A 22504-nucleotide genomic window follows, 5' to 3' on the forward strand; every position below is an offset into this window, starting at 1 on the left:
GAATTTTTCGCTGGGTAGACAGGAGTAGAATTGATATTCGATTTATAAATTTATATCATTGGATATTTCCAGACTTTACACGTGAAGCATGTAGTAACCATTGGGAGAAATTGCTCAATGAAAATTGTTGATGAAACCGAGGGAACGATTAGCGTGGAGATTAAAAATAGAAAATCAATTTATAAGCGTGAATGAAATGGAATATTCGAGGGATGCGCACACTTTTCGCACAGTTACCACTAATTAATCGAATTCGCAAAGCATTTCCTTCTTTTTCATAATCGACGCGTTTAAAACTAAACTATAGCACCCTCATTCGAGTCTTCGTTAAATCGAATTTTAAGGCTATCGCTTAAAAATTCTAGAGAGCCGGCGGCGGGTTCACTATATTTAATCACCTTAAAATTTTGCTCGCGCAAACGGATTACAAATCGCATAAATCAACGAGCTTCTCATTGAATTACGTTTAATACGCTATAAGACTGTAACAGTTTATAGTACTCTACAATTACAACATGTGATATCTCTTACAAGGTACTTACATTACAAATAACCCCACAAATTCGTTCATTACTCTCGGTATTTAATCTGACGACGAACTCTTGCAGAACAAAACGAGCATACCGATTTTCTTCGAAACGACTTATAGATTGGACAATCGGATACCTTTTATGCGAATAACGAATAAAGTCTCCTCACCCACGTGTCGCAGTATCTTTGTAAAAAGGAAATACACTTCCTACCATCGAATCTATCGATCAGAAAATCTTAAGCGATACGACTAAACAATCAACTGTATCAGAATTTCCGTATAAAAACCAAAAGGAAATATAAAACGTCCTTATCGTATTTATATCGATATAAAAGTAATCTCTCACAATGTCAATCCGTGACTGTTCTTAACTACTTTCTCCGCGGGACAAGAGACACACGTATAGCGTATAAACTTCTCGATCAACATCATTTCTCTTTTCTTCCCTCTTTTCCCCCGGTTTTTAAACCGTTCGATATTTGGATACACAGGAATAAATACGTGAACGTAATAGATGCGAATAAATCGTACATTTACAATAAAAAACGCAGCATAAAAGCGAAATCGTTGTGAAATAGGAGGAAGCAACTGTTTTCTTTTTACCGATTTCTCGTATAAAATCATAAATCGTTTGTCAACGTTATTAAAAGTACGTACAAAACTGTCGATGGAACAAGTCGTTCGCACTGTGTTACGCGTGTGTGTGTGGACATCGTTTCCCGTTCAATGAAATATTTTGTCATGCAAAATCGTCCATACAAATAGGTAGACATTTGTAATGAATCCCGATAGTATATTATGAGATAAGCACTCTCTCTCTCTCTCTCTCTCTTTTTTTCTCTCTTTCTCTCTCTCTCTCTTTCTCTCGCTGTGTTAAAATCGATGTTGAGTATTATGAGAAAGTCATGTGCAAATTGGCGAATCGTTTCGGTATCGTAGCAGCCACTGTCGTTTTCTAACTATTGGTGCTTAGAGTTCAAAGTACTAGACTGACGGGTTCTCGCATCCTTTAATATCTCGTAGCATAACATCTACGAGTCCTTGAAACAACGATAGACATACAACGTGACGTCACATTTGACAATTGCGTTTATCAGTATCCTTAGACCAACTCGATCCCTCATCGTTCAAAAGTTACATTTGTTTCCTTGCGTCTCAACCTATTAACCGGGAAAGACGAGTTAACTCGTCGCTCGTATTTGACGTAATCTTTCACCGACTTCTCGTTCCCCTTTACCTATTCATCCGACCGTTCGTCTTATCGTAACAATAACAGTAGTATAAACTACACTGTATACATCGTGGCAAAATGTTTGTTGTTTACCGTCAAAGGATTACCCGGTTAACAGGTTTAAAGTTTTTGATTCTCCGGTAATTTAATAGTCTCCCCCAAATCCAATACCGCATTTTTTCGTGTTTGTTTCTCTTGAACTCTCTGTTACACAATAGAAATTATGTAATGCGTTGTACGAGTGCAATCGCGATCGATGGTATAGCAGCTATTGTGCACGGTTCTGTAATGTTTCATGATGCTTCTGGGGTTTCACTGTTTATCTTCTATGCGCGAGCGGTCGGTCAGTCCGCCGTTTAGATACTGCGTCAAGCATTTTTCGCTATAAGAGCGTCGATCAGTCTAAGTTTCGCTTTGGCCTGTTTGTACGATTCGTAAACGGTGGTGACTTGAGGGCCTCGATCTTCTCTCTGCATCCTGCGCCCGGCGCGAGCTTCGAATTGCGCTTCCAGTTCCTTCAAAGCTCTACGAAGACGTTTCTTCTCCTCTCTGGTCAGTTTTTGTTGGACCAACAGTTCCTCTCTGAAATCAAACCAAACCGGTTTACCGGGGGCGAACGAATAATAAACAATCTCTCGCGCGCGAACAGAAACTCACTGTGGAAGCGCGTGAAGGCTTTCGTTATTGCTACGGCTCCCCTCGCTACTGCTGTGCTGGCTATCGCTATCCGTTGGTAATTGATCTACCGAATCTATGCAGTCTAAAATGCCTCTGTGCGACATGTCCGGCTCGCTGGCTCTTCTCTCCGTGTCCGACTGGCTGCCCGGTTGATTCGACGACGTAAAATCCATTGCCTCGTGCTCCAAGATGGTCGCCAATTCCGAAATACTGTCTTTGTTTTTGTTCTACGGGGAAATCAATCGTTCGGGACAAGTTAATCGGCAATTCTGAGTATTAAAGTCAGGGATCAAGATATGCTTACCACTCCAGCTCGAATCAACAATCTCTTCAAGGTTCTATATCTATCGTATAAGGGTCGCACAACGGTTCGATCTTCTTTGGAGGCAGGTCTCCCGAACGTGTTCTCTATGTGAAGCAAAGCCTTTTGCACCGCGGTCTTCTCGTCTATCAATTGCTCGTACGTAAGCTCCTCCATGTTGTCAGGTCTATTGTACTTCACCCTCTTCTCGCTAAGCTTCTTCTCGACCTCCTTCACCATCTCCTCCATGGACGTAGCCCTGGACTTCTCCTGACTGTTGTTGTTGTTGGTCGGACTGCCGCAGATGGATTTCGTTCTGTTGTTCGCGTTCGCCAGTAACGCGCTCACCGGGTCCTCCTTGAGTAGCTTGTGCTCCTTGCGCAATTTGTTCAGCTCCGTGCACAGTCTCTTTATATCCCTGTTACTCATTTTATCGGAATGGCTCGGCCGGTACCCGAAGTTCTCCTCGAACTCGTCCTCGTACTTCTTGATCTTCTTCTTCAGCCCGTTTATGTGCTTGGTCAGATGTTTCAGACCGATCTCCGCGATGTTCGGCGTGCCGGGCTGAGATTCGTTCTCCGAGTAGAACCGTCTGGGCAGTAACAGGGAATTCCTCGGTGATAGCATGGCCTCTACTCGAGCGTCACCGGCTTCTCCCTGCGAACGTGTAACCGGTAATCAGATAACGAGAATCAATGGTATATATACAGTATGTCCCAGGTATAGATAGATACCGCAGATAGACACTACCCGTCTCTTTAAGTGTATCGCCGTATATCTAGGGACGCTACCCTGTATTGGCATTCCGTGGGTAATTAATATTTACATTTTCCTCGCGCTGGAACGTCCAATTGGTTAAACTGGGATTGTTCAGGTCTTCGTGGCCAACGGTCGGCGGGCGAGCCGGCGACGGTGACCGACTCGGCCCACTGCTCAGCATCTCCAAAAAGCTCTGACCTGGCGAACCGTTGCGGCTGTTGGGCCCCGATGACACGTTGTAAATGATCTCCGGCTCGTCCTCATTCTCCTGCAAACAGAGTTTCAATCGTGATCCTGTCGGCAACGATAATCGTCGAACACTTTCCTCGAGTTTCGAGAATAATCTACCTTGCTGGAGTTCTCCGCGTCGACGATCTTATGCACTCTTCTTCTCCTGGCCTGCCTCCTCCCACGCGGCGTGATGCTTCTGCTGAAGCGCTCGCTGCTCCTCAACTTCTCCGCATCGCGCTCGAACTTCTCCGTTTCCAGAGCGGTCGTCTCGCACGGGGACGGGAACGAGGAGGTCTTCTTCGATATCGGCGAGACGTTCGTTCTCTCGTGCAGAGGGAGACCCCCGCATCTCTGCGAGAATCGATTTCAACGGAAAAATATGTTAGACTTGTTTTGCTCATCGCTGCGCGGAACCTATATTCGAATGTCCGGGGCAAGCTAACGGTCGTTTAAAATTGCTTTCTTTACGCTGATTTGAGGAAAAAACCGGCTTGGAGTGCGGCCAAACTTGTCGGAAAGCTTACCACACCATGACCCATTTCTTGTCCTAGCTGTGACAAAATGTGCATGTGTTCCTCGCTGTTGAAGTCCTCGTGACTGCTCACGCGCCTGATTGTGTCCGCGGTCTCGGCTGGACTGTCGAGGACACGCTCCTCGCTGTTGCTCCTGAAAATCGTAAGAGCATTTCAATCGTGGGACATCCACGCGGTGTGATCAACGAGTAAAGCTCTCTTCGTCATTGATCCAACCTTATCAACTTCCTCTCCTGGCAACAGGACTCACGGCGTTCTTTGCGCTTACGCGGTTTCAGCGCGCAAAGCAGGAACGAGCCGTCGGTGTCGGACTCCTTGGGCTCGTCCCTCGAGTCCTTGCAGATTTTACAGTCACTCGCAGGGATCACGCCGTTCACCGCGTTGTTATCACGGATGCTGGAACACACACAAACGAAAAACGGTTACTCGCTAGACCGGACACAGCACGCGAGTATAAGGCGTTCCGCCGATTCGTGAAATTAAAAGGAAACGTTCCCGATAATAACCGTGACACTTTTACTTTTATCCAGAGGAATCCGTTTTGCTCGAGGAAACGCAGTGTTCCCATCATTTTTATTTTTAGACAATATCATATGGAATTGGGAACTTGCATAAACTGCAGTCTAAAGAAGATTATCTCGCTGCCTGATGGTCGCGCCGTATACGTGTCACCTATATACGAGCGTTTTCCGTGGTAGTGTTGAATGCTTTCGAGCTGAGTCATCGGTCTGTCTTGTATACGTACTTCTTTCTACGGGACCGGCTCGATTCTACCCGAAATTAAGCCGCTTCCTCGCGTGCTGTTACTTTACTCACTATTTATAGCTACCCGGCTCTAAACACCGATGGTTCCGAACCAGTTGTTTACCAATACGAGCGAAGGGAAAGCGATTGTGAACGATGTCAACGCAAAAATGTTCCCCGATTCCCGTAAACGTCGCTCATAACTGTTCATAACGTGGATAAACGTTACTCATCGCGATTATTAATCGCCGGATAGTCCAGTTTTCGCTTAAAAGTTAATATCTAGTCGCCGTACGATTTCCGCTCGGCGCAATTCGTCTCGCCGCGATCGTTTCGAGGCAGCAGTAAACGAGTTAACGATCTTTTCACTCAACGAGAACTTGCGCCGAACGATATTCAAGGTCCACAATTATTTTAACGAACGAACACCGCGCGTTCGCGTGCATTCCCACGCGACCGGGCTGCGAATGTTTATACGCTTGTCGCATACATTTAACCGGGCGAAACACAATGGGACAGGCGTTACAATGAAATTGCCTGTAAATTCGCCGTTCGCTCGGGCGGAGTGGAAAAACTCGTTAAAAGGAAGCGCGATTGAAAGTGTCGGCTTCGGGAAATTCGTGGCCGGAGAAAATTGAAAATTTCACGAATATTCTGGATTTACCGGCGTCGCCGTTCGCCGTGTAGGTGATACGCTATCCGCGCGCGCGAGGCGACCGGAAAATTCCGTTGCCGCGCCAACCGAAGACCGGTTCGATCAGAACCCATAGAAAATTAACGAGGTAAACAACGTCGATGCCGCATCACATGGTTCGGCTCTATTAATCCAATTCGCCGGCGTGGCGGCGGTCGATTACGAAACAACCGGATCGAAACTGGGCACGGTCGAAAGGTGGAGGCGCGTGTGAAGAAGCGGAATGGTCCCGAGAATGACGGGACGTGTCATGAAACGTGTTCCCGTCTGAACATTTTTGGCCGCCCGTCTTTTTCTCGAAACTCACGGACAGTTGAACTTTGAACAGTTAAAATTAACAGTTCTAAAATTTACCGGTTTCTTCTTTCACACGTTTTTCGTTCGACGACCATTACACACCGCAGGACTTGGTACACCCGTAACAAAGAAAAATCATAGGAAAATGGCAAAACGAACAAGTCTATAGAATTGAACACACCTTCATTCTCAATTCACCGGCATCGGTAAAAGACTACGAATTTCCGTGAACTTCCAACGATCGTTGTGTTGCTGTGTTTTTTTTAACCTCTCGTATTTCTTAGCTTCCTATTTTTAAATGAAAATACACGTATAAAGGTCATCGGTTCCGCGATTTCCCGGGACTTTCATTGTCCCTCGATCGCGCGAAGGACGATCGATTATTAGTTGATTTATTAACGGGCAGTACCCTCTTCATAGAAAAAAAGGAGGCGCGGGTTGAAACTGAAAGGGGTTGCGCGAAAGAAAAATATGCACGTGTAATCGTGCGTGAAACGGAACTCTCGCCGAACACGTAGCGGTCCCTTTAATGAACTCTGGCGACGGTAGGAAAAAATTGTTCGACGACGGTAGCGTACTTGGTTGAGAAAAAAGAGAGAGAGAGAGAGAGAGAGGAAAAGAAAAACGTTCAAGTGTTGCACCGGTGAGTCGCGACCCGAAACGGACGGCGACGGGGCAGGAAAAAGGGGGTAGACGGGATCGATCGAACGCCGTTCATGAGGGAAATGCCTTTGAGCGAGGCAGCCGTGAGGTAGGTCGCGGGTTTTGATTAAGTTACACGTTTTATCCAGCTTTCCCGGGGAGCTTTTCCTTCGCGCATCGTTGAACCCGGCGACGGGCGAATTTATTATTTAACCTATCGTCTTATAACATCGTGTCAGACTCGCGACAGAATTTGCGAACAGAAGTTGGCGGATCTAAATGTCATTGTTCAACTGCGAAGGTTGGCGCGATTAAATGTTTCTAGAAGAACGTTGAATGGGATTGATACGAACACCAGGTTCACGGAGCGCGTTCGTTTCGCGGATATTGAATTTTGAAAATATTGTTTTGCGAATGTTCACAGTGATTTCGACCGATGTAATTACGTACACGGATATTGACTCTAACTGTCCACTTTTGAACCTTTAGTTTGCGAGATCTTAGTTTATAGTCCCGTTCGTTTGAGTTGAGACGAGATATTTTCGTTGTTGGTTGAAATATGTATTCGTTAGGATGATTGAGGAAGCTGGGAAAATAGAGTTCGACGACATTAGAGAATGAAGGTGTAATTAGATGTTTCAGCGGTAAGATTAGAAACTACTCAATCAATTTGTTGGTAATTCGATGAAAATAGCGATGAACACGGCGCAGAGGAATTTCGTTGAGATATGTGTCCATCCAGGTTTATCCGAATGTAAATGCACACACGTGTCCGGATATTCTTGAACAGGTTAAATAAAATCGTGCCCGTGATCTCTAGCTGAAACTGGTCGGTCGACGTTTCTCTGAACGGCACAATAAACATCCGTTTCCTCGTAATCCGATGGAACAGGGCGGGATTTCGGAAAACACCTTATCGACTCGGATCCAGAAACAATGGAAGAAATTACGTCATACACCGGAACCGTTCGAAAGATGCGCGGAAGCGGCGCGGCGCGTCAGTGCCTATTGGGTTCAATTAATTCGATTAATTTTGCGCGAGGACGTCGCGGCATCGGCGACGAATCGATTTAACGGGTGTACCGTTGCTTTTCAGGCGCAGGACCAACGAAGTAACCCGTCGTTAAATCGACAATCCGTGAAATTGGATTACTTACGTCGCCGATGGGATTCGTTATTGCATAATTCGCTAAAAGGATCAACTTCGTCGGCACCGACGCGTTCGCGGGGCTCTGAAACTATCGGCGAAGCACACGTACAAAAGGAATATAGGTATCCACCTCGGAATACATCGATATTCATAAAAATTGCAATATCCAGAAGATAGAAATAATCGGCGTTGCTAGGCTCGAACAGCAAAGCCAGTTAAATATTTTAATCCAGACCGAACGCGAGCATCGAACGTATAGGTCTGCCCAACGAAATCTGATAAAATAACGAGAAACACTATACAAACAGTCATTCGTTCGTCTAATTTTTAAGGAAGATGAAACGTTCTAGAACCTTAAAATTCCTTAAACGGTGCTTTCAAAGTTTCTCCATTTCGAAACAGTTTATATTTCAGTCCCCGCTATAGTACAAGATTAGCTGAGAAACTAAGTGGTAAACTAAACAGAAGCATTTTTGTCACGGGGGAAAATTATTGGGAACGTGTACATACATCCACGACATGCGTCAATATTATGAGAATCAGCGTTAGCGTCCGCGTACCGCGTTATTCAAGATCGTTTTCTATTTGTACACGGAAACGAGATTCCGTATGCAGCAGCCCAACGCTCCAACGGGCATCGAATCCCTAATGAACCATGTCATCGATAAATATTGATTAACCATTAAATACGTTAAGGATCGGCATCTAGGCTAAGTTCAAGGATAAAGGAAATTTCCATGCCCGCCGATCCCGGCGACGATCGAAGTCTATCGATCATCGGTCTAAAACGGTCTGCCCCCGAACGTACACGCGAATTACCCAATCGCGTTAGAATTTCCTCAGTGTCGCAATCGGTACGTAGCATCGTCGCGTTTCGCAAAGCCCATCCTGGCCGATGCATTTGCCTACGTACGCGTGGCTTCTAGAAGGGAGCCGCGCTGACATTTTTCCCGGGGGCCGGTAGGGAATCGTGAGAACTCACTGTGCGGGTATCCCTTATCTCGGCAGCGGCCACTCATGTAATCACGAACACCAACTTTCTTTTCCAATGGCGGACCACCGGCGCGAAGACGAGTCTCTCGGTGATTCGATGAAACATTTATGGTCGCCTCCTCGTTGGACTAGTATTCGGAGAGAAGAACGGGGACAACCAGCGAGCGAACGAGCGAGCGAGCCAGCCGGGGGACCCGTCGACGATTCTCGACGAGGAAGAACTCGAGCCTCGTGGAAGCTTCGTCCGCTTGTTTATAAGGGACAGCGAAATACTAGAGGAAAGCGATGGTCCAGAGTTCGAGACGGTTCACAAAGAACGGAGCGGCACTGGGTCCTCGCGTAACAGATCCGGTTCGTGAACGCGGATCCTCTCAGCCGCGGCGGCGGCGGCGGCAGGGCCAAGAGCACGGTTTCGCGCGGAGACTCTTGACGTTCACGGGCGCGTGCCGTGGCCGTTTTCATGCACGCGAGATTAAAATCGACGAACGACGCGGCTTCGAGACCAACCGAGAAACAAACCGGCCGCAAACGGGTCGTGTGTCGGACTGCGCCGGTCCCTGCGACGGACCTCGTCTATATCCCGAGGTCCGAGGTGTCGCGCGAGCGGCCGGCCGATCCTTGGTGTGCGTGACTCCTCGAGCCGTGCACACCGGCCCCCAACCGCTCGCCCATCGCCAGCCGCGTTACAAGCACGTGACTGCCTCGAGAACCTATCGAGTCGAAACCCTTTCTCCGTCCGTACGCCGAGGAAAGGAAAAAAGGGAAGCGAACTCGTGACCGATTCGCTCGCGGCGACGCACGCGGCACCGGTGGCCTTTGGCTACGCGGAAATGAAGCAGGATTCACCCTGCGAAGGTTGACCGATCCTCGTGTCCTTCGGTTGTAAAACGTTCGCGATACGTATATTTCGTATCTTTTTCTTTTACATGCACTTTAAAGTACTTCGGGTTCACGGGAGTCGATCGGTCGCGTATTGAATTTTGTAGGCGTCCTTTCGTTCATGTAGAATGAAACTCTTGTTCGGGAGAGATACACGAAGCATCGATTTTTCTAGCGATAATAGTATAAACTGTGTAATAGATATTTGTGGATCTACTATTAACACTAGATTTACCGACATTTACTGTGGAGTTTGTGCTATTGTTCTTAGAGAAACTAAACGAGGTTTAAGAATAGACAGGATACATATTTGCATAACTGCATTAATAAAAATACACAAACATTTGCCAAATAATGCTTATAAAACTCAATACGAGCCAAATTGACCCGTTCTGTAAATCCAGTGTTAAGAACATTATTAGAGTTTGAGGGCTGGGTTTTAATTAGTGGTACTATAGCTACCGTTTGCCACTTGAATCGTACGGATATAACGATGTTTCGACACGCGTGTATTAGAAGTGTAATTATTTTTGTAATTGATATATACGATAGAACGTACAGTCTAGTATCTTAACGCATTCGCACCGAGGAACGGGAGTTCTCTTATTTTATATAAACGAGAACTCTCGTTTTCCGATGCGAACGTGTTAATATTTCCGTGTTTGGGGAGCAAACAAAGGGAACCAGCGCAGCCGTCGGGCCGCGTTACCATTTTCGAACTAGACGGGAACCTCCCCGACCGCGAAAGTAAAAGGAAACGTTCCTCCACGATTTACGCGCGCTGGACGAACACGGCGAGTCCCTCCCCGCGAGCTAGCACCTGATTTCGTAATCGGTGCCGCAATGAGTCGTCGGTTATCGTACGGGGCATGAAAATCAGGTTCGTTGCAAAACGCATCCGTCCGCTCGCGTCCGACGCGATGCGGCAAATGACGATCCGCCGGGCCGGATGGTTCTCGTTGCTAGATACTCGAGGAGTAACTTGTGATCGCGCGTTTGGCATGTTGACGTCAACGGTGTTATTTTCGGTCCGCGATGTGCATTTAGCAGCGCGTGGCGCGTACACCGAGAAGACGGCACGAACCGGCACGTCCCGGCGAACCCCTCGCCGACAAAATGGCGCGCGGAGCACGCCGGTTTCTTCGTTCCGCTTTCCAGAAAAATCGAGATCCACCGACGCGCTCCGGACTTTGAGCACGTTAATTGGTTGCGAACAAGGCCAACTGGCACACGCCGATTTTGATGCACTTTCAGCGGCGATACGGTGCTCGATCGAATGTTAACCGGTCGTTCCATCCTTTCCTCTAAGATGTTTCTTTGATAATCGAAGCCGAAGTCGATTTGCAAGTTTCGTTCGAGTTTCCCGTGACTATCGCTGCGATAAATGGAAACGAGAAAATCGTCCCCTTAATATTTTGCTTTACAATGCCGAGCACTCGTGAGGAAGACTTCGAATTGAACTTAACAGAAATTGGTATTAGTTCTCTGTTATTATTATTCCGCGTTGAGGATTAATATGGATTTTCGGTGAAGGTATAGCTCCTTTCTTTTCTAATAAAATGTTCACGGTAAAATGACTCTCGCGAGTGCAGTCTGCGATGAAGATTGTAGAGCAAGAAGTTAATGAAGTGGCGTCAGAATGAGAATGGCACTCGGATTGAGGAGCAAGGATTGATGGAGTATGAATAATCACTTACTATCGTGGCAGGTACCTGTTCGATGTTGAACTGCGAATTCCGTGAAAGTGATAACCCACGTACAGTATGCCATTCATCTCGGACAGGAAGAGTTATACTGAGACCGGCGAATTGCGCAGTTCACCGTCGAACTGTTAGAATAAATTCGCTTGGAATATCCGGACAAGGTTACCACGAACCGTTGCAAGGAGCTGATACATAAAACACGCGTCAGACTGACGGTCCTTGTGTCTACAATGTTAGACTCTTTCTCTTTAACACAAGCGCAACGGGCGTACCGATTGATCATACCGATAGATTGTGATAATGGATTTGTTAATCGTTGATTTATCGTCAATCCATTTATTATCAATCAATTTGTCAATTTATGGATTTATTCCTTTATTCACACGAGAATAAATATCCTTAATAATTTTAATTAAAAATGAGAAATTCTATTCGAACGGATTTCATTTTGACGGATTTGGTTATTCCAGCGTCAACTACGCCTGGACGTTCAAGTTCATACGATTGTTATAAAAAGTCTCACAAACTGCCAACGTTAATTACGGCTATTCATTTAGTTTAGTAATTGTAGATCTAGAGCAGTTAACGATTGAAGTTCTCGGAGTTGACATCTGTTCGAAGAAACCGTCAGACTTGCCGCTAATCAGGACCAGCTTCCCGCGAAAGATCGAAGGAAAACCTCGTGGAAAAAGCGATGAACGCGGCCATGATCCGCGCGTTATTTTTACGCTGGATCCTGGTGTAAAAAAAGAGATGCAGTGTAAACACGGATTAAAAATAAGTTAATCGCGGTGAAATTTTCCACGAAAATAGACTGCAGGTTATCGCGATTCGCGACGGAAATAGCCCTTCGCCTGGGACTTTCGAACCGCGAGGAGATCCGAGTTAAGTTCCGACGAATGATATCCGAACGAGGAAGTCGCTGGTCACCGTAAACTAATCGATACCGAATATTGGCCACAACCCGCACGCACACAATGATTCCAATAGAAAAATGTTCCCGGCGTGCTATTAACTGTAATTCGGTCGCGTCGACTGGTTGCAATCGACGCGGGGAACGGAAGTTTACGACCTTAATCGTTAACTTTATCTCTGCCGTACCGCGTATCGGTGGTGTCATCGATCGAAACGTAACTCTAAATGACACAGCTACGTTGCGTGTCGTAATGCCCGCTGTCGGTGTTGTAGTAGTAAATCGCGCGATAACCAGCCTGCGGATATTCACGCAAATTTCACGTGGCTATAAATACACCCGAGAAAAACCGCCGAATAGAACTGTACTTCGTTCGTTCGTTCCTACATCAGTTGGCGTCAGTGAAATCCACGAAGCAACGAGGAACTTCGCGGAGTTATCAAACTTCGTACTCTACCAAGCGACCGAGTCCAAATGCAGCTGTAGATGTATCAAATTTTACTTTCCACAGTTTCGTAATGAACACTAGTGTTTCATAAACGTGAAAAACATTGAAAAATCTATCTACCAATTAGTCACTCCTCAAATGGGAGCGTGAAAAGAACCTTCCAACGTAGCTCCAAGTTCTTTTTCCGATCTCTGAATACGAGCTGTTCGTAACCAGCACACGCGAGAACATCCGTGGTCTAATTACTAATTATTATTTACCTTGCTCGAATCGGGAGCGCCGCGGCGACCGAGAAAACGGATTGCTATGCAACTGGGATCCGCCGCGTGCACCTTGTACGTCGGACGAAAGATAAGCGCGAGCAAACTGGGAGAGGAAGTACTGGGTCCGTTTTTCAAGTACGGCCGTCACCGTTGAATAATTTCAACAAGGTCGACGATCGGGCGCCGATCGCTAGCCGATTCCGATTGAAATCGGCTGAAGACCCGCGGAGCGGCTGGAACGAGGCCTACAGCCTGCCCCGTCCAAGGGAAAAGAATTCGATGCACGCGGATCGGTCGCCGGTGAAAGTTTTCCGCGAGCTGAAATTCCTCCGGCGAACGGCCAATTAATAACGAGACCGACACGACGGCGGCGGGAAACAATGATCGAGCTCGGGGCCGAAGATCACGCAGCCCAGCGCGTCGGATCGAATTCGGAGCAAGCGTGTCGGGAACGCGCACCGCGCTGACACGTGCGTGGGTGGTGGCAGCGACCGATCGATTTAGCCTGGCCGAGTGGTAACTGCGCGATTACGGCTCGTTTCATAATTGCTTCGCAACTGTATATTTAATGACACGCGATCGCGGGAATCGGCCAGCTCTAGGAATGAGCGTCCCAGAACCCCTTGGAAACAGGCTCGGCCCGCTCTGCCAATTTCCGCTGATGGATAGTTTGTTTAGCCAGAAAATAGCCGCACGAATCGATTGTAAGACTGCGGTGAAATTGATTCGGCTCACGGCGGTTTTTAGCATCCGAACGGTTTCCAGAGGCGCGAGTTAATTGTCTTGATTCGTGGGTTGCTAGCCAACCCTACGTCGCGATCGATGGGAAGCTAGGCTACTTGGCTGCGGAGAGTCCTGTGAAAAACCTATCTACACCGATGCCTACTTACCCGCAGTTAGAATTCTGAATTGGCGAATCGTGCCGAGCAATATACAATCTAAATGATACTAGGGAATTATCAGGCCGCTTTTTAAATATTAGATTACACGTCATTGTAAAGCTTGTTCCATAGGTACTCGGTAGATAAGGTGATAATATATTCAACGTTTTTCGATGTTTCCTTCCGTTACGTAAATGCCAACACGAAGAAACCTGTTAAACTTTTTACGAAGCTGTCGACGGTATGCAACGTAGACGTAAGAGCGACAACGTTTACACGAAACGGAAACGAAACGATCAATCGTTGACGTAGACGGTCTTCTTTGGTACACGACGGTTGTATGCTAATTTCTTACATAATAGACGACACAGTTGACGCATATTTGCGAGCTGTAAGCGGATTCGATTCTGGAGCTGATTAACCTAGGCTAGTGTGTCGGATATATCCGTCGGCGATGGTAAACGGCACCCGTCTTATCAGTGCCACGAATTTTATGGGACCGTCGGCTAACGAAATTCGTGCAATCCGTGCCGCGATTAGATCGTCACTTACCAGTCCGGGAAGAGCTCGATCGCCTCGGCCAGGATGTCCCGGAGAAGTGTGGTCGCTGGCGGAACGTGCGGGAGTATCACGGGGGCGAACACCCCGCAAACGCCCGCGCCGCGTCCATGTCTAGCTTCGTACTTGCTCAGGTAAATCGCCAGGTAACCGAGCAAACGATAGTGCGAGGATGGTAGTGTCGAGAGAAGTTCCTTGGTCAAGTTGATCCAGCAATCCCGGTCGTTCTCGTAATTCTCTGAAACGGACGACCGGACGTGTGACTAAATAGATAAGATGGACCGCTTAACGAAGCCCTAATTCAGCGAACAAACTAGATCTAATTTAAATAGTATACATCGAATAAACATCTGAATTTCATCTCAATATTCAATCCCCAATTTCATGATCCCTTCATAGCTAACGTAACTCTGCCTCCAATGATCTACTCGACAAACTTCGTGTCACGACTCTCGGTGCAATGAATCTTATAGTTCACTATTGCTTCGAAAGCTCAGATTCGATTGTCGTAGTTTTAACACGTTGAATGTCATGGAGGTCTCCGGTGACCCCCAACCCAATCGAATTACTATAGTTCAGTCAATTGAACAACAATTATTTGGAAGCATTTGTATATTACAAATAGCGTTACTTAATCAGTAATAATAATAGAATTCAATCGAATGATTTAATATTATATTTTGCTCTGCGAAATCGTGCGGCGTTCGACGTGCTAAGATTGAGCTCTGAAGCTTCGAGGACGCAGTCATTAAGATTGAGCGTGGAAGCTGCGAGGAGCCGAGGTGTTTAGAACGCTAATTGAGGTTTGTCTGATCTATACTCACGGGCGTGAACCATCAGCAGCCTGGCGACGAGCGCTGATGGCACGACCGGTTGAGGCAGCTCCTTCAGGTACTGCCGGAGAAGCGTCGCTGCAGTCGGAGGACAAGCGGCAGCCTCCAGGTCCGCGTCTCCTCTCCTCTCGAACGCGGCTCTCAGCCTCTCGGCCAACCTGGGGCTGCCGCCGGACAGTCGGAACACAGCGGCGCTCTGGAACCCATGCGCCTCGATGTAGCTGCACAAACGGTGCACGACGAACGGCACGCCCGTGTCCAGGTAGGACTCGACCGAATCCAGCCGTGCGCCGAACACCTTCGTGGATCCCCCGTTGCGTCCCAGCAACGACACCGCCAACACCCGCTTCACTTTCGCCAAACGGGACTCGTCCTTCACAGAAAATCTGTTTTTCAATTGGTCACAAAGCTACCGTAACAGACGGTCCCAAACCATTCGCATATCGACGAGTTTACCCGTTGCCTTGTAACGTCGAGTGTTTCTCGTGAAATTTCAATATTGAACATTAAACAGGTTCACTTCTCTTGTGAACGTTGGATCTTTATGTTATCGTAAACATACATTCGCGACCAACGTGATATTCTTATTGTTCTCTAGTTAATCGTTCAGGAGAAACCGTTGCGGAGGAAATCGTAAGGCAATGGGTAATGTTTCGGTTGCTCGAGGATCTTCGAAGATAAAATCATTCTCTGTTTCCCGTTCAACTTTGATAGAAGTATCAATTTCCATGGTGAGGATTACTTCAGAATTACTGGGAAGTAATTGTAACATTGACGCTCTAAGAAGATCCTTACTGTTGCCACGTGGTCCGATAATTCAATCGTAAAGCTAATTTTGGCTGAAAGTACCCCCGGGGCCAAAATGAAAATACGTTTTACCAGCGAGACGAGGAATGTCGCCGGTTACGCGTGTCTGACGCGGCGTCCGAAGAATTTGGCTGTGTCAGCGATACACGCGAGCGTCGAGGCGTACGCGATCAACGATTAATGTGTTGATCGTGGACGCTGAGCGGTAGCCAAGATATCGAACTATAATGAGATCGGCGATCGGCATCGATTGCCGACAATTCCCGATTCGTTCGAACGTACGTTCCTGGATTATTCCAGGATCAGTTGCGCGGGACGATCGCGTGCAGAATGTCCCGTTTACGGATGCAAATGGCATGGGCGACCGATCCAGTTCGATCGCACTAGTATTCGAACGCTGATCGCGTTCGTTGCGATCATTCGTTGGAATCCTATGAATCGAGCTGGTATTAGATACTATACCCGATTGTTATAATAACATTAGATTGGCTAGAAAGTCATGCCGTATCTTTTAAGAAAGTTTAAAGACTAGTTTCTCTCCGCTAACGTCCACCGCCGTGTCTTTAGCTACCTTTTGGTAGCATTATTTGTTTATTACTTTTATCCTCACGGCGTCGAGAGAAAGCGACAGTACTTCTTGTCCAACCTGATATCTTATCATCATCTATCAGTACTAGAATGATATTATTATCCTTACTACTGTCAAGTCGTACCCGCAGCGGTACACTACCTTGTCAATCGTTTGTCGAGGCCCGGTGGGGCTCGCCGAAGATCTATGCTGGTGATGATGATGATGATTCTGATTATTCTGGTGGTGATGGTGGTTGTTGTGCTGATGGTGATGATGGTCTTGCTGAGGTCGTCTCATCCCACTTGGCCTACACCGCGACCCACCGCCGCACTGAAGGGAAAAACAGGATCACCGTGAATCGATTCGTTCGATCATCGGGGAATCGAACCGGAGGGTGGGGATTCTTGGATTATCTGTTCCCGGTGACGATCGATTCGCGCGTCGAACGCGATTCTCGCGCGTAAGGCTCCGAAAAGCGACGGACGGTCCTCGATCGTCCGATCTACTTGCCGGACAATGGGCGACTCGAATGTTTTTTTTTTTTTCCCTCCGCGGCCGACCCCGAAAGCGATCGATAAACTTTCCAACGGAGACGCGTATCATAATATTCCCGGTATACAAAACGACGAACGCTCGCTAGACCCATTGTCCGTCGCGAAGTGTTTACCGGAATCGGTGAAAGAGTGATAGCCGAAGAGAGAGGGGGAGCGAGAAAGAGAGAAAGAGAGTGAGAGATGGATAGAAACAGCGATAAAACAGCGGGGCAGAGGGGCAGGATGGCGGAGGGACTCACAATGCACTCCCTCGCGACCCTCCACAGGTTGAAGTAAACGGAGTTCAGCCTGGAATCTAGCTCGCGCTACACCTTTCTCCCAGCCGGTGATTATCTTCTTGACTCGTCCCTTTGTCGTTGTCGTCGATCTGGATGTTATGCTACGGGCTGGTACGGTCTACCTTTTTATTACCGTCCTTTCTCTTCATAAATACGTCACCGATCACACTTTTCCGAACGAACTCGCGATGGGTCACGGTATCCGGTACCGGAACCTTCTTTTCGTTTGCTCCCGCGATTCCACGCTCACCGGGCTACCGGACCTGGAGCTCGAGGATGAAAGTGACAGAGAAAGAGAGCTAACGAAAGGCGAACAGAGAGAGGCAGAGAGAGAGAGACAAAGAAACACAGAGAAAAAGAGAGAGAAGAGGGAAAGAAGTATAGACAGACAGACGGATAGGTGGGTATACAGAGAGAAAAGGGAAGAAAAGAAGGAAGAGAAGACCCAGTTTAGAGGATAGAGAGGTTGCTCGAAAATAAAGGGCAAGGAACGATGTGTGGGGCGAATGGAGATCGCGGGGGCAGCGGGGAGAAAAAGAAAAACAGGAGGAGGTGGAGCACGAAATCCTCCGAAACGAAGGAAACCGTTCGTCGAAGAAACTTGTCCCTCCGACGTCGACGTGGCTTGACGCGCACGGTTCAAAACTCTCTCCCCCCGGGCGGCGTGTTTCTCAAGTCTTAAACCGAGCACGGGAACCGATACGACGTTAAAAAGAGAACCTTCGACTCGATCTGTTTTGGGTTCATGTCCCTATCACGGCACATCGCATCGAGCCCTTTCTCGAAGGCGAAGGGCACTGCCTATGGCTGCTTCAAGAAGTGAGTCGACACCAGCCGTAGCGTAAGCATCGAGCCACAGAGCCGGGGATGAGTTTTAGGTCACCACTCCGATCCTTGGCCTGGCATGGTCCACGTGCCTCCTTGCGCCTCTACCGCACTTCCCTTCTGAAAACAAAAAGAAAAAGACGTGGTCGGCCGTTAGCGGGATATATTTGTGCTCTTCCCGTTCCGGGTCGATGTTTCGTAACCCGCGGGATTGTTTACGCGAATGGCGAACATTCGTTCGTCGACTCGTGGGGTCGATAATTAAGTTGGAACTGTTTGCCGAGAGAAAGATATGCGAATACTTTGTTTGAAGTATTTAATACACGCTCCGTTTTGCATTGCAACATCGTATTGGAAATCTATGGAAATCTTTCGGTCTCCATTTCGTAACAATGAAACTATCAGTAGGATATCACTGATACAAAAATCTCACTGGCAAAAGAACACCTAGCAACAATGTTGCAACTCGCATGGATGAAAATGGTTCATCAATATGTCGCCAGACCGTGATTACAACTTCCAGACTCCTCGAAACCCAACGAATAGCTCCCTTTCGAAATAGCAAGAACGCACAACGAACCGAACGCCGTTCGCGTAGAGAAGAAAACAACGAAATCCTTAAGACCACGAGAAACTTCAGGAACACGAAGAACAATGTGCTGGTTCGATAACGACTCGCGGATAGGTGCCTCGACGAATGGAAACGGTCCGGGTGCACGCGACGATACGGATGCGAGGTGGAAAACGGGGTGACTGTCGTTCGAGGGAACTGCTACGGCCCGGTTTCCCTTCGATCAAACTGGATTCGATCGGGTCTGGCCTGGCACGCAGCAACACGGGAGGCAGAGCGTTCCCCGTTCCAGAAGTTTCGTCCTCGGTCGCGAAAGAACTTGACCAAATTATCGATCCGAGGTTCAAAATTTCGATTCGCTGGAACTCCTCAAAGAATCCGGCAGTCCGGGGTGGAGGAGATACAGCGACACGTCGCGAGTCCCGCAGCGTTGTTTACTTTTAGGCCGAGGACTGAAGTGGCACGGACATGGAAGTGGTGGTTTATGCGTCCGCGATACCAACGGGACGCGTCTCGATCCGAAATAAATCCCGTGCACGAGCTCGATACGTAGAAACAACGCGCCCGGTGATGACGCGGGGGATGGAACGACACTGTCGTCGACCGAGAACCCCGAAAAAAGATAAACAACGATGCGGCAGCTCTTCGGCGGAGGCTCCGGGAACTTTGCGACGCCACTCGAAACTTCTCGGCGGAACACCACCAATTTCACAGGCTTGACCGAGTCGGAAGAGGACGAAGAAACCCCGGACAACAGTCGCGTGACTCGGGAGATGCAGAGACAGATGAACCTGGCCGTTATGTACCCCAAGAGAACGAACGAGATCATAAAGATCGGAACACGGTCCGCGCATTGGCGACCATACTAAGCGACACTGAGTTTTCTGCGACCGCGATCCTTCGCAGCATACCTCTCACCCCTTCTTGCTGCCATCCACCCCCTGGATCCGCTATCACCCTTCCCCTCTGTATACCCGGACAACCTCGTTGCTGATCTGCTTCCGTTCCGTTCCGTTCCGTTCCTCGGGTCCGTCTCGTTGGCGAACGGAACACGACACAGAACGGTTCCACGGTGGTGGCCGCGGGCTACCTATAATACCCTCTTGGCAGCAGATATCGCGAGGGACGAGGGCGCATGCACTGCCTCCGACAATCAATAGAACGTTCTGGTCACGTGAAGCATTCGCGCGGAAACAGAGAGAAAGAGCGACAGAGGGAGGATGATGAGGGAGGGTTGGACAGGAAAAGAGGGAAGAGATGTAGCCGGGTTGCGGGGCAGGGAAGCGTTGACGAAGAGGGAATCAAGGATGAACGAAGGAAAGGAGTCAAGAGCGGCGCTGATGGGGAGGAATAGGAGGAGGTGAAAAGCGGGACGTACGGCGATTGGGGAAAGCAAGAATCGCGGTGGCCGAGGGAAACAGAAAGACGGAGTGCTGTGCTCGTCTCGCGAGTCGCGTCGGATGCTAGGAGCCCGCTCTTAACCTCCGAACGTCGAGCGTTCTCCGACGACTGCGCAGGTTGCCAATGCCATTACATCTGTAGTCAGTGGAATTAATTAAACCCCGTTGACGGCATAGTCGGTTCGTTTACGCCGTTCGAAATATTATTGCGGGGAGCGGCGGGGAAATGGGAATGTTTTCTAATACACTCGATCCTCTTAGAACACAATACCCTGAAGTACTTTGTAACTCTTTTAACCCTTATAACCTTTCTGACACGAGTGACAAGACTTCTATACAGCATGCAGTACACTTGGGACATCCTTATTCGGTACGGATAATTCAATTGCACCGCCCTGGATAAAATAAATAAGAGATACCGTGGTTCTCCTCGCCCTAAACTTGGTTGTAATACAAGACGACGAAAATTGGCGATGTCTAAGATACATAACGTCCTCCCTGGAGGAGAAGATGTCTCGTCGAAATTTACGAAAATCGATATTTATAGTAAATTTATTCCGACAATCGACATACAAGTTTGTTTCCGGTTAGGGATTTTTAAGTGATAAGACCGTTCTTGCGAGATTAATTACGAAGAAGAAATCGTGAGGCAAGGAGTCGAAGAACGGCATGGAAGATCAAGAGAACATTGCGTAGCGATAGCGAAATTTGAAACGTAGATGCATTCCGCAGAACTTTTTCTATAGGGACACGTGACCTTCAACTTCGCGTTCTCCGTTATATTCCTAATAAGGAAGGGATTACGCGATCCACCCTTCGCGTCCTCGAAACCCCGTTTGAAAGAACTGTTCCATGAATAAAATCGTTACTTCCCTATCGAAATAAGTCGTCGCGTATCGCGGTCTACGGATTAACAAAATATATATGCTAAAATACATTACGAGATAAGTCGCAAAATTCAAATAAAATAAATAATTCAAACAAAAGACAGAAATGACCGTATTGTCGACATTTCATAGAAATTACAAAACGATCTTCGCCCGACCGCATACGTTGACACTCGGGTAATATAGGGCAACTCATAAATTAGGGCCTTCGTAAAGTGCAAGGTCGTTGCAGGCCCTAGAGAAACATGGAGGGAAGGGGTGCTTTGTTCAGAGGGTTTCCTCCAAGTCGATTTTCTTCGACTCGACATGTTGGAATTTTGTCGTTAAACCGAATAGTCGTGTGCAGAAATTAGCCGCTCCAGCGTCACCGATCGTCGATACTTTTATCTTTCAAATATATAATCAATTTGATATGTTTTAGACACGTTTGATGTATCCTGATCGCTACGCTCCTCTTTCCTGCGCCTTCTACAGTACAAAAAGTTATCGGTATATTTATTCAATAGGGAAATCGGATCGCGGTATTTCGAGCTAAAATCGATCGATCGTTGCGGGGAGTGTATATCAAATTTTCAATTTTGTAAGGCCGTTTGACGCGCAGTAGATCGGGCAATCGAACGATACGCGTAATGCTACGGCCGGGTCAACGAGAATAGAACATAGCAACAAGCATAGAACGAGCAATGACCTCTTGTAGGTATGTACACACATAATCATCAAACACGTACACTCGTCCTATCCGTTTTCAATAAAATCACTTCGGATCAGGCGAATACATCTCGAAAATTTGCCTTTCTGTGGCTGTCATCCTAATCAGGGCTGTATCATAGTGTCTTTGGGATGCAGATACTTTCGCACGCGATGTACTATTAAATTGTTCTACCGATCGTTTCTTGTTTGTTTAACCCCTTTTTCAAACAGCTTAACTCTAATACGAATTTATAACGTTAAGAATTATACAGGGCACATTATTGTTAATCGACTATTGTTCGATTGTTCGATTGAACGTTGCAGAAAGAGAAACGAACGTATTCCTCTTATCAGTGAACTGAACTACAATTAAAGACGAATAAACGCTTGATTTGATTTAATTTGCATTAGAAATGACGCGAATATGACCTATCCTGCGCTGAGTATTTTAATGCAATCAAATTAAGTCAAACCGAGTCAACTTTATGTGTCTCTAGGTAAATGCATGATAAAGATGAAAGGATCATTAAAAAAAGGAGTACAGTTGAGAGGTTAACACTTTTCACTAAAGGCATTCGTTTTACTATCTCGACGATCTTTCTGTTCATTTGAAACAGAAAGGACAAAATCCGAATTTAAGAAAAAGCGATTCGCATCG

The 22504-nt window shown here is 47.3% G+C and overlaps 1 protein-coding gene across 7 annotated transcripts in view; it reads right to left on the reverse strand.

Moving 5' to 3' along the window:
* LOC116430796 (protein FAM13A) overlaps positions 1-20324 on the reverse strand; it is a 21935-nt gene extending 1611 nt beyond the window's left edge. Inside the window, exons 1-12 of one of the 7 annotated variants that reach the window (XM_076372917.1) lie at positions 19781-20324; positions 17435-18418; positions 16801-16971; positions 15255-15636; positions 14425-14668; positions 4482-4661; positions 4257-4398; positions 3850-4083; positions 3569-3769; positions 2746-3399; positions 2421-2668; positions 543-2345 (exon numbers count right to left, since the gene is read on the reverse strand). In XM_076372917.1, coding sequence (XP_076229032.1) covers positions 2132-2345; positions 2421-2668; positions 2746-3399; positions 3569-3769; positions 3850-4083; positions 4257-4398; positions 4482-4661; positions 14425-14668; positions 15255-15636; positions 16801-16938 — 2637 coding nt within the window. In that variant the 5' untranslated portion in view covers positions 16939-16971; positions 17435-18418; positions 19781-20324 and the 3' untranslated portion in view covers positions 543-2131. The other 6 variants (XM_076372918.1, XM_076372916.1, XM_076372920.1 and 3 more) reach the window with 6 other exon arrangements.
* Between the last annotated feature and the right edge of the window lie 2180 nt (positions 20325-22504).

This window comes from Nomia melanderi, chromosome 12 (genome assembly GCF_051020985.1).
Source record: "Nomia melanderi isolate GNS246 chromosome 12, iyNomMela1, whole genome shotgun sequence".
NCBI classification, from domain to species: Eukaryota; Metazoa; Arthropoda; class Insecta; order Hymenoptera; family Halictidae; genus Nomia; species Nomia melanderi.